This window comes from Asparagus officinalis, chromosome 8 (genome assembly GCF_001876935.1).
Source record: "Asparagus officinalis chromosome 8, Aspof.V1, whole genome shotgun sequence".
NCBI lineage: Eukaryota > Viridiplantae > Streptophyta > Magnoliopsida > Asparagales > Asparagaceae > Asparagus > Asparagus officinalis.
Genome location: NC_033801.1, coordinates 112,499,163 through 112,512,024, shown reverse-complemented (window position 1 = coordinate 112,512,024; position 12,862 = coordinate 112,499,163). Strand labels below are relative to the sequence as shown.

Sequence of the window (12,862 nt, the reverse complement as noted above, 5' to 3'; positions counted from 1 at the left end):
TTTATTCCTGATAAGGAACCAAGAGCTTGCTCTTGAATGTCTAAGGCGCGGCTGAAGAGGACTCTGTAGCCCTAGCTGCCACCTTATAGGCTCCGGCATCTTCCATGTCCATGTATCCATGGGCTCTGGCCATCAATTGCTTATAATTGACGACTAGCTTCTTAGCCGAAGAGTCGGCCAATGCATTGCTCTGCAGGACGGCTACGAGTGCTGACATGGTGACCGCACTCCCTAGATCGTCGACTTCCAACCTCTTAGCTTGGAATCTTTTGAAGTAGGCCTGGAGGCTCTCTTCTGGTCCCTGCCTCATTTGGATCAGCACATGAGGGGGGGGGGGGCACATTGGGGGGGGGGGAGCTTCTGCTTGGCGTCAGCTAGGAAATGATGGATAAACTTTTGGCTAAGTTATCGAAAGTTTCCGATGGATCTCTTCTCGAGAGTGTTCTACCAGAGCTTAGCACTCCCTGAAAGAGTGATAGGAAAGCATCGACAGAGGATTGCTTCTGATGTTTGGAGCATACTCATCACATCATAGTAATTCTGAACATGCTCGGAGGGGTCTCCCTCGCCCTTGTATGTCTCCACGCGAGGCATCTTGAACTTATCACATGGAACATTCATAAGGTCATCTAAAATGGGGTTGTTACTCCCGAAGATGCTTGCGATCAGTCTGTTGACTCGATCGTATCTAGATGCTCTAATTGTAGGACTCTCGCCGGTGAGTTCCTGATGATGAAGGAAACATCGGCGGTCACCGATGGGGTGCAAAATTTGCTTGTTGTGGCTATGGAAGTCGGCTGAGAAGCTCACTAGTGAAGATAACAAATTTCTCCTGGCAACAGGGCCGGGCCTGGGCTATGGCAGGGGGCGTAACCGCACAGGGCCCCGCTGAAAGGGGGCCCCAAAATTTCATAGGGTCCATTAGTTTATTAAATTTTGTATGACCCAAAATCTGGCCCAATAATATTTATAAGCTAAAACTTAGTCATTGAATTGAAATATTGAATTGCCTTATTAATTGCATTATTGTCGTTTAAGTTGCCAAGAAGCACGGGATTGATTTAATCAATCAAACTAACTAATCCCTCCTATAAGGCTATAATGCAAATCTGGAGAGTGGACTCCTCTTTTTTTGCAACAAATTTTATTCAGCCGTTTGACATGTAATTTTTTAACCGTTTGATATTTAATTTTTACTCCTAACATTAAATAATTATTAATCTCTCTCCACTATATAAAGGGATTATATTTCATAGGATAATCAAGAAAAGTTTGTCTATTAAACTTCTCCATCTAAAATTTGTTCTCAAAGATACATTGCAATTATTTCATTGGCTATTTGGGCATTGTCATACACTTAATCAGGTGCTATTATTCCTTTTCTTTTTACTAAGTTATTTGATTGTAATTGTTTCTGTTATTTGTCTTAAATCTCATAGAATTGTTTAGTTATTTATTTAAAGAAAATGGCGCCTCGAAAATATTTATGCAGAAATGAAAAAAGAAAAAAGAAAAAAACGAGTAGAAGAACTAATAGAGTCACAAAAAGGAGCCATTGATAGATTTTTATCAAAAAGTTCTAACATTCCTGTAGTTAGTGGATCAAATGAAAATTTAAGTGATGAACATATTGTTTCAAGTGAAGATGTTAATGAGCAGTTAGGTGATGATCATGATCTTGATGTTGATGATATTAGAGGCCAAGGTTATGATAACGGTTCTAACATGAAAGGTAAACATCAAGGTGTTCAGAAAAGATTACTTGAAATTAATCCGAGAGCATTATATATGCCATGTGCTAACCTAGTACTTGGAAAAATCTTGATAACAAAGATAGAGACATTTTAGTTGAGAAGGGAGTTGACAGAGAATTGAATATTGACTTTCCTTTAGACGGAGACCGTAGGCATTTTTCATATGCACATTATTCTAGAAAATTGAGTAATGGAGAAATAAGTGATCGAAAATGGTTGATTTACTCTAAACTCGTTGATAAAGTCTTTTGTTTTTGTTGTAAATTATTCAAATCTAATAGCAATACGACTTTATTGGCAAATGAAGGATTGAAAGATTGGAGTCATATTGGCAAGAGACTATCTGACCATGAAAATAGTATTGAGCATATGACTAATATGAGCTCTTGGAATGAGCTAAGATTAAGGTTGGGAAAAAATGAAACAATTGATAATGAGTTGCAAAAACAAATTATGATGGAAAAAGAACGATGGCGACAAGTTTTGATTAGAATAGTAGCCGTCATAAAATGTCTTGCTAAAAATCATTTGGCTTTTCGAGGATCTAATGAGAAGCTCTATCAAAATAATAATGGTAATTTTTTGGGAATTATTGAGTTGATCGCAGAATTTGATGTAATAATGCAAGATCATGTTAGACGAATTCAAAATCATGAAGTTCATTATCATTATCTTAGCCACAGAATACAAAATGAGTTGATTTCTCGTTTAGGCGTTAGTGTTAAAACTTCTATCATAAAGAGAATTAAAGAAGCAAAATATTTTTCTGTAATTCTTGATTGCACTCCAGATATAAGTCATCAAGAACAAATGGTCCTAGTTGTACGTTGTGTGAATATGTCCAGTAATCAAATAAAGATAGAAGAGTACTTCTTGGAATTTGTGAAGGTAGATGATACATCTGGACTGGGGCTCTTTAATGAATTGTTAAATGTATTAAAACTACTTGACCTTAATGTTGATGACATTAGAGGGCAAGGTTATGATAATGGTTCTAATATGAAAGGTAAACATCAAGGTGTTCAAAAAAGATTACTTGAAATTAATCCAAGAGCTTTATATATGCCATGTGCTTGTCATAGTCTCAATCTTACTCTTAGTGATATGGCACATTCTTGTGTTAAAGCTATCTCATTTTTTGGAGTTGTGCAACGTATATATTCATTATTTTCGAGTTCTACTAAGAGGTGGAAGATTTTAATTGATAATGTTCCTTCATTTACTGTGAATTTGAATTTTTACTTGGTATGATTATTTGGTATGATGTTTTGTTTGCTATTAACATGGTTAGCAAAAAAATTACAAAATAAAAATATGAATATTAACACTACTATGAATCAGGTGAGAGACGTGATGTTATATTTTGAAAATTTTAGAAATGATGGGTTTGAGAAGAGTTTGGATATTGCTAGAAGTGTTGCATTTGATATGAATGTGGATCCTACATTTCCAACAAAACGTCGTATCATTAGGAAAAAACAACCTGGTGAAACTGATCATGATGAAGAAATACAATCCACAGAGGAATCTTTTAGAGTTAATTATTTTTTAATTGTTGTGGATATGGCAATCAATTCATTAAAAGAGAGATTTGAACAACTAAAGACATTTGAAAGTATTTTTGGGTTTTTATGTGATTCAGATACTTTGAAGTCATTGGATGATAGTAAATTAAGAAATTGTTGCAATCATCTTGAAAGTGTTTTATCTCATAATGATTCATCTGATATTGATCTTAATGATATGTTTTCTGAATTAAGAGTGCTACAAAAAACTTTACCAGAAGTGTCAATGACAGCAATCCAAATTTTGGAATTTGTTAAGCAAGCTGATTGTTATCCAAATGTTTCAATTGCCTATCGAATCTTATTAACTGTGCCTGTATCTGTAGCAACAGCGGAGAGAAGTTTTTCAAAATTGAAGTTGGTCAAAACCTACTTGCGTTCAACAATGGCACAAGAAAGATTGAACAATTTGGCTATTCTAAGCATCGAGAATGAGATGTTACAAGACATAGACGTTGATTGTATTATTAATGACTTTGCATCAAATAATGCTCGAAGAAATTGTTTTAAGATAATTTTGTAATCTTATATTCATTTCATTTCAATAAAATATCTTTGTTATAAATAGACAGTTTATCAGTTAAGGGCCCCATTTTTTAATTTTGCCTAGGGCCCCAAAAATCTCAGGACCGGCCCTGTTATGATCTATGTTGCCATTAGAATTATATTGCCACATGGCCACGCTATATATATTTTATGATATTGATATTTAAAAATTTGACATTACATCTTATAATTATTTATATCAATTGTTCTTTTCTTTTTATCTATAGTGGTTTCCTAATCCTCTGCTATTCCAAATCAGTGAAGAAGCAGCCAAAAAGAAAATTTACATTGTCTCTTGTGAGTGATACTTTAGATTTGGATGCGAGATTGATGAAGAGAAATCTAACAAGCTTCACGGTGAGTGTTGCTTCAAATTATCAACCACAAACTACAACAGTTTATGGTTCTAAGTTGTCTTTTGCTTCCTACAGTCTAATTTATTATTTTAGAGAATAATTGATCTCTGTATTTTCATATTAATCAATATACATAGGGTCTGTATATGTATTACTCTTACAAGAGATGGAAACTATATGTTTAAATATCTAAGGATAGTATACTATCTGCATCTCTAAAAGTATTAACTAATATACAATAATTATCACTACATATAATATCTCTAATGCGCCCCACAAGCTAAGGGCGTGAAACGACTTGCAGCTAAGACCATAGGAACTCGAAGCGGGTCCACGCTAACGACTTGGTCATGATATCCGCAAGCTGATCCTTCGTTCTTATGAACTAGACTTGAAGGTCGTGACGAGCAGCCTTATCATGGATGAAGTGAAAGTCAATCTCAACATGCTTCGTCCGTGTGTGAAGAACCAAATTCGTGGATAGGTAAGTGGCCCCCAAATTGTCATATCAAAGCACCGGAGGAGCATGGAGAGGGATACTGATTCTTGAGAAGAGTGACTGAAGCCAAGTCAGTTCAGCCGATGTGTCCGCAAGAGCCTTGTACTTGGATTTGATGGAAGATCAGGAAAAGGTGTGTTGCTTGCGGCACATCCACGAGATGAGATTCGTATCAAGGAAGATCACAAAACCTCTCGTGGACTTACAATCATCAGGACATCTAGCCTAACGAAATCATAGAAGGCATGGAGATGATTAGTGGGTCCACATCGGAATGATAGGTCGTGATTGATTGTCCTTTCAGGTAACGAAGGATGCGTTTGACTGCCATCCAGTGGTCCTCTATTGGCTAATGCATAAACTGACAGACCTTATTGACTGTAAAGGACAGATCAGGTCAAGTAGAGTGATATACTGAAGGGCTCCCACAATCTATCTATATTAGGTCAGGTCGATGAATAGAGTACCAGAGAGTTTGGTGAGTACCATGGATGTAGAGAGGGGAGTGGTGACCGGTTTGGCATCAAAGTGGACCGCTTTCTGAAGGAGCTCAGAAATATATTTCTACTAAGAGAGAAGAAGACCTAAGGGCTGCAGGACCATCTCAGTGCCAAGGAAATAATGTAGAGGACCCAAATCCTTAATGGAGAAGTCAGTCGACAACGAGGTGATGAGAAGAGATATGAACGCCAAATCATTACTATCACAATAATATCATCCACATAGACAAGAAAAAATAATTGAATATCGCCTTTCGAGTAGAAAAAGAGTGAAGAGTCAGTATTGGACCCCGTAAATCTATTACTAACAAGTGCCTGAGAAAACCAATGAAACCAAGCTCAAGGGGCCTGTTTGAGGCCATATAGAGGCCAATGAAGTAGGAATACATGATCCGGAAGCGATAGATCTATGAAAATAGGTGGTTGAGGCATATAGATGCTCTCCATGAGATTGCCATGGAGAAATGCATTGTGAACATCGAGCTGGCAAATAGACCATCCATGAGACACGGACAAGGCAATGATAGTGCGGATTATCGTAGGCTAGATGATTGGACTAAAAGTCTCCTTGTAGTCCACTTCCAATTGTTGGTGGAATCCTTTAGCGACCAGTTGAGCCTTATATCACTCAATCAACCTATCTGCTCGCCTTTTGATCTTGAAGACCCACTTGCACCCAACTACATTCATGGTGATAGATGTCGTAACGAGAGACTAAGTGTCATTCCGAAGAAGGGAATTGAACTCATCAGCTGTAGTCTTGTGCCACTTAGCATCCTTTTTAGCAATGGTAAAGCATGTTGGTTCAAGAAGCGGTGTGTGCATTGTAGTAGTGCATGTGGATGTGAAAGGAGAAAATAGGACTCTAGGTTTCGGGTTAGGGCGCAGTTGCATAGTATGGGTTCTGAGAGGTGGTAGTGGGGTGACACTAGGGGAGATGACTGTAAAGATGAGGGAGGGGATGGAGATATAGGAGACAGATTGTCTAAGGGGGTACGTAGAGAAGGGGAAGACGAGGAAAGGATGGTACAGGGAGGAGGACAAACAATAAGACCAGGCTGAAGAGAGTAAGCGGGCAATGTTGAGTTTAGTGGAGGAGTATAAACAAGATGGGGAATGGTAAAGGGGGGTTCGGCTAAGGGTGCACTAAGGCTGAAAGAGGAGGGGCTCATGGTACGAAACGGGAACTGAAGCTTATCAAACCAAACATGCCTCACGATATAAAGCCATTGTGTGTGTACGTCTAGACATCGATAGCTATGATAGGTAGGACTATAACCTAGAAACATGCAAGGAGAGGATCGAAAATCCATCTTATGGAAGTTGTAGGGCCTTAGATATGGAATAGAGGTACCAAAGACCTTTAAAAATATATAATCTGGGGAGGAATGGAAGAGACACGAAAAAGGGTGTTGATTTGAGGATAATTTGGATGGCAAGCGACTACTGAGGTAGACATCACTTTCAAAGGCATAATGCCAATATTTCTGAGGGACAAAAGAATGAGCTAATAAAGAAAGGCCAGTTTCAACAATGTGACAGTTGCGACGTTCAACAACACCATTTTGTTCATCACCCAAGGTCAATGTAGGCTGTCTAAAAATTACTACGGATAGCTGATCCCCATAAAGCACTGATGATGAGAGTTATAATCTGACAACTTTCACATCGACTAATGAAAGTTACAATCTGACGTTTTCATGATAATAGATGATCGAAGTTATAATCTGACGACTTCCACATCAACAGACGAAAGTTATAATCTGACGACTTCCACATCAACAGACGAAGGTTACGATCTGATGACCTTCACAATAGTATATAAGAGTTACAAATTGACAACTCTCATATTTTAAAGAGCTGAATACAAAGATTACAAGATGATGATCCTTGCAATACTCAAGAAAAGAGATTACAAATTGACGATCTCTTCAAACCAAAAGGCGAGGGTTATCCCCGTATTTTAAGTTCAAAACACGGAGTTCACCTTCGCGTTTCAAGTTCAAAATGCGAAGCTCACTACCTTGTTTTAAGTTCAAAACACAGAGCTCACTACTACGTTCCATGCTTCAAATGCGAAGCTCAGCTCCATGTTTCATTAGTTAGACGCGAAGGTCATTTCCAGAACGCGAACCTCGCGTTTGACCCATTTAAACACATATTAAACGGTTCCAAAACTATTTTGCACATATTAAAGGGAATTAAACCCTCATTAAGGAGTGATTTATGGGGTCGGTTATACCCCTTAAACCCCTATAAATAGCTGAGAAGTCTGCTACAAAAGGATCTTTTAGAGGAGGGGGGTCAACTTGGAGGTTGGCACTCTTTTGGATCATCTTTGATTGGCTTTTGTTGAATCTTTTGAGAGCTTTTGGCTTGGCTTTCGAACCATCTTCGGTTGAGGAACTTTAAAATATGTTGTTTAGCTTATTTCAGATTAAAAAGGATCAAATCTTCTTTCTGAAATCAACTCTTTCACAGAGTTCTTAAACTCGTTTTAGAGTTCTAAACTTGCCTTGCAAGTTCTTCCTGATGTGAAGTCAAAAGTAGGCAACATTCCACGAAGCAAAGTGCTCGGTTCGTCAACGGGATACAAGATTCAAGCTCCCATCACCACCAAGAAGAGTCTAGTTTTAAACAAAGGGAATGATCTTCATCGATTCTTTCTCTCTTTTGTAAATCGGAAAATCAATAAAAAAAGTTATAATTTCTTTTTCTAAGTCAGTTAGAGAGAGATTATTGTGAGAGATTGTATTCATTCTTTTCCTAAGTCAGTTAGGAAGATTAATACAAATTCGTTTATTCTTATTTTTTCTTTAAATTTTTTCCCACAAACAAAAGATGGCGACTCCGCTGGGGATAAGCTTTTTCATTGATGAAGAAGTGGTGGCGTAATCCGACACCAACCTTGTTGGGACTACAGTCGAACTCTGACCGTGGAGTTAAGCTAAGTATGAGGAGTTACTCTCCTCCAGATCCCTTAGCCCTAAGTCTATGCGCAAGATGTGCAAAGTCTTTAAGGAGACTAAGGTTCCACCTATGACCAACTCACCAAAGGAGTGTCTCTCCCTTGAATTAGACTGTTTAGATAGTCCCTCCTCTGAAGGAGAAGACCTAGCTTTGACTAAACTCATTAATCGAGTTGAAGACTCTACACCCGTGCCCAAGCAACAGATATCAGATTACAAGAGACCCTTTGTTATGACTAACCTGATCAATACAGATGGTGATGTCACTGCAAAAGCCTTAAAATAGGTGAGGAAAAATATTGCTCATCAAAGAATAAGATCCCTACGACGCGCACAAGTCTGAGATAGCCGATCAACTGATCAACATGACATTCGCATTTCTACTACTGAATGCGAGCCTCGCGTTTCTAAACACGACCCTTGCGTCACCACTGAAGAACATAATATTCGTGTTTTGATCACAGAACGCGACCTTCGCGTTACCAAGCTTGAACGTGGAGGTAAACTTCGTATTGAACGCAAGTGTTAGCTCCGTGTAGCTCAACTAAAACGTGACCCTCGTGTTTCAATTGTTCAATGCGAACCTCATGTTCAGTTACCTAAACACAACCCTCATGTTTTAGTGTTAATACGTGACTCTTGCATGATGTGTCAAGTCGTGTTCAGGGTGACCGACATGAATTTTAAATAACAGATTTGAGCCTAAGTAATAAAACATAATATAGAACCTGATATATATCATAGACTTTTGAGGCCCCCAGCTAGGAGCACGCCGCCCCTTGGACCCCCAGCCGTTGATCGGGTAGTGAGACCCCCGTACTGGGTTATTCATAGCACGACTAGACTAATAGGCAGACATAAGAAGCCTACGTATTCAAGACATCTCAACAAAATCCATGTTTATCAAGAATGAGTCACGTCCAACCAAAGACAGGGGGTCCAATTCAAACTTCACGTTTAGTGAGTAACTCTTTTCGAGTCTCTACAATAGATTTGAGAAAGTTCATATTGAGAGAAAGACCGATATAACAAGTCGTTTGTTCATGCCAATGTAAACGACTGATTTCTGCGGTCCTCTCAAGATGTCGATGTTGTGCATCCACACTAAGACAGTCGGTGTTCGCCCGATTGACAAACGTTGCCCTGCCAAACAAGCGACAATGTTCTCACAAGAAAAGAACATCAGAGGATGAATATCTGGAAGTTACCATCAATATGATTGGTAGAGGAAAGTCATCAATCCCTAGCTCTAATGAGTCAGAGACGAATCGGTCTCCTAGTGTCAAAGAGATCTTGAGCAAATTTGAAGGAATCTATCAAAACACTCGGACTCGAAAGGGAATCATACCTCCTATCGATTATCGAAGGTTGAATAAAGGAATTGAGTTTGACGATGAACATTCAGTAACCCCAGAGTCTCAGCCCTCAACTTCTTTTGTAGAACATGAGAGCTACACATATATGGCAGGAAACCCTAAAGATCTCATGAAGAGACTTGATTGTTAGACCCTAGAGGGGGGGTGATTAGGGTCTTATGCTAATCTAATCCGATTAAATGCCAATTAAAATTAATTAACAAGTTATATTCTTGCAAGATAGGTGTACAAAGGGTTATGTGCAAGAATATGCAATATACACAAGGTGATATATCCTATATGATAGAAATATATGCAAGGATATATAAACAATAAGATATATCCTAACAAAGAGATATAGACAATGTAAGTGCAAGGATATAAAACTAACACAAGGGTAAATACTCTAAACTAGATAGTGGATCATAAAAAGGACGAGTAATGCACAATTGGCGATATAAGATAAATGCAAAAACAACTACGCCAAAGACAAACTCAAACAAGCAATATGATCACGGAGTTCGGACCTTCCGTCCTACGTCTCCGCTCCCCACTCCCGGGGAGAAATCCACTATCAACCGGGTTTTCTACGTTCACCCGAATAACGTTTACACCTCACAGTATCGGTTTTCAACGCTCACCGATCAACGTCACTCCTCACACTCGGTTTCTAGCTCACCGAAAACCTCACTACACACTCGGTTTCTAGCTCACCGAAAACCTTACAACACTCACAATGTAACAAATATAAATTTATTCTCTACAATAGATGAGAACACAATGAAAGCACAACTCAAAGTTACAATCTCTCACCACCCAACTATACTATGTATGTAAATACTAAAAGCTCAATGTGGGTGTGTGTAACAATGAGTAAAATGAAATCTAACTCAAATAGCAAACTAGCAATAATAAGAATATGAAAATCAATAATGAAATTGCTAGAGAAAAGAGTTAGAAAACTTCTCTAAGAACACAAGAAGAGGATGAAGGGGATTGAGAATGAATCCCTCAATCTGCAGTGAAAACTTCCTCCTTTGTAAACAGAAACCCAAACTCAAAACAAACAGTAAAACCCTAAACCCTTGCTTAAACTTTTCTTTTCTTTTAAAACATTTCTTAATTGGTTTGAGAGTTGAAGACAATGGGGTATTTATACCCTCTCACAACTCAGCCAACAAACCAGAGCAAAAGACAAAACAGCCCCAAGGCAACGGTCAAAAAACTAGCCGTTGGAAGCTGAAGGAACACTCGTCGGTCGACCGGAAAATTCGTCGGTCGACCGAAAATTTTCATCGGTCGACCGGACCGGTCGACCGACAAGCTTCTGTCGCCCAGTGAACTTTTGACCTCAGGTTCGGTCGACCGGTGCGGTCGACCGAAAACAGATATGACAGGTCTGAAAAATTATTTATCTGATTTTAAAACGCTGTTTAAAAATATCAAATAAATTCAGAAAAATGTAAAACTTTGGGGAATGATTGTAGACATGATAATAAACATGCTACAACGACTGGTTTCGAAAAAGGACTTCCCAAATGAAAAATATCATCATTTTACAAAATAGTCCAAAACATGAAAACCTGAAAATTGATATTTTGATATTTTGACTTAAACAACATTTTGAAACCTTATGAAATGATTGTATAGACTTGATAAAAGATATAACATGTTGTTATGAAGTCTATAACCTAGAAATACAATATTTTCATAAAATTGCATATTCTATGCAATATATTCAAAACACTAAATATGATTTCATTAAATATAAGCTTGTTAAAGGTGAAATCATATATAGGCATATAAACATGAAACAAAATAGTATTTTCCAATTCTATTCATTTGTTTCATAGTAAAACTTGAAAACTATCAAACCAAAACATATATGTATATATATAACTATATATATACAAAAACCAAAACGTGTATGTGTGTATATGATTGAGCTTAAAGTACTAACACACATAATATAAATTCCTAAACTAAATTACCCAAGCAATGATCTTGATCTTCAATAAGCTTGACTTGGTAATCTCGCGGATGAAGCTTGAACTTGGATCTTGAACTTTGAATAGCAAGGCTTCACCGACATTCCGCCAACCTCCTTTGGATATGATCGTTGAAGCTCTATTCCATCCATCCTCCAACAACGTTGTTTGTCTACAAAACATAGGAATGCACAAACACTAGACAAACAACATTAGTAATAAATTGTTTGTTAAACATCATCAAAACAAGAAGGCCAACAATCTCCCCCTTTTTGATGATGACAAACAATTTACAAAAAGGAATATATGCATGAAGGAAATGAACATATACAAGATAATAACTCACATGCATATAAACAAACAAGATAGATATACTCACAATATTTCTCCCCCTTTGACAACATCAAAAAGGGGACAAAAGGATTAAGAGAGCGAAAGCTCCCCCTATCAATAAGCATAGGTGAGTACAAAGCATAAGAAGATATAGGGATTGCTCCCCCTATCAAAATGCCATATAGAATATAAGCAATGAATATCATGGCAAACATATGTGAGCATGCATAAATAATATGCCAAAAATCACTCACATTCAAGAGATAATGAGAACATATATAAATATATCAAGATGAACATATTGTCTCCTATCATAAAAGCCAATGTATAAAATAGATTTATGAAATCAAAAGAAGAGAAACATGAGAATCATGTAAAAAAGTTTTCAAATGAAAACAAATCAACCAATGAAATCATAAATCACAATTAAATCATATAAGAGCATAAAATCAAATCATCATTGATTTTAAAAAAAATCAAGAGAGGCAATTATATCTAGCTCTTGAGCTAGTAACAACCCATATAAACATTTTAGCATCCGGTAAACAAGATTTGGGAATAAACACCCAATAATCCGGGGGGTTATATAAAACAAACCTCTCGTCAAAACAAAACCAATAATCATGAAAACAAAAGAATTGATTAAAAAAATTTTGTTTTCATATACAAAAATTTCAAAGCATAATTTTCAAAACCAAGAAAGAGAAAGATAAAAACATTAAAATTCTTGGTTTAAGAATCAAATTTGTTTTGGTACCCAAGAATTTTTGGTACCAAAAGATTTAGGGACATGACCCCTATCAATGAAGCTCAAAGCCTTAGGATTATGAACCCTCTTAGGCACATATGGTGCACGGGATTGGTCATAGCAATAATCACTCAAATGACCCTTTCGATTGCAATATGTACAATGGAAAGGAAGCATTTGCTTATGTTGACCAAGTGAGCGTGCACGAAAATCATTTGCAACTAAAGATTGTCTTTTAAATTTATTTTG

The 12,862-nt window shown here is 37.3% G+C and overlaps 1 protein-coding gene across 1 annotated transcript; it reads left to right on the top strand.

Moving 5' to 3' along the window:
• On the top strand, window positions 422-3,842 carry LOC109821730. The gene is made up of 3 exons (XM_020387893.1): window positions 422-534; window positions 1,808-2,999; window positions 3,096-3,842. Exons 1-3 carry the CDS (start codon window positions 422-424, stop codon window positions 3,840-3,842), a joined length of 2,052 nt encoding a protein of 683 aa, XP_020243482.1.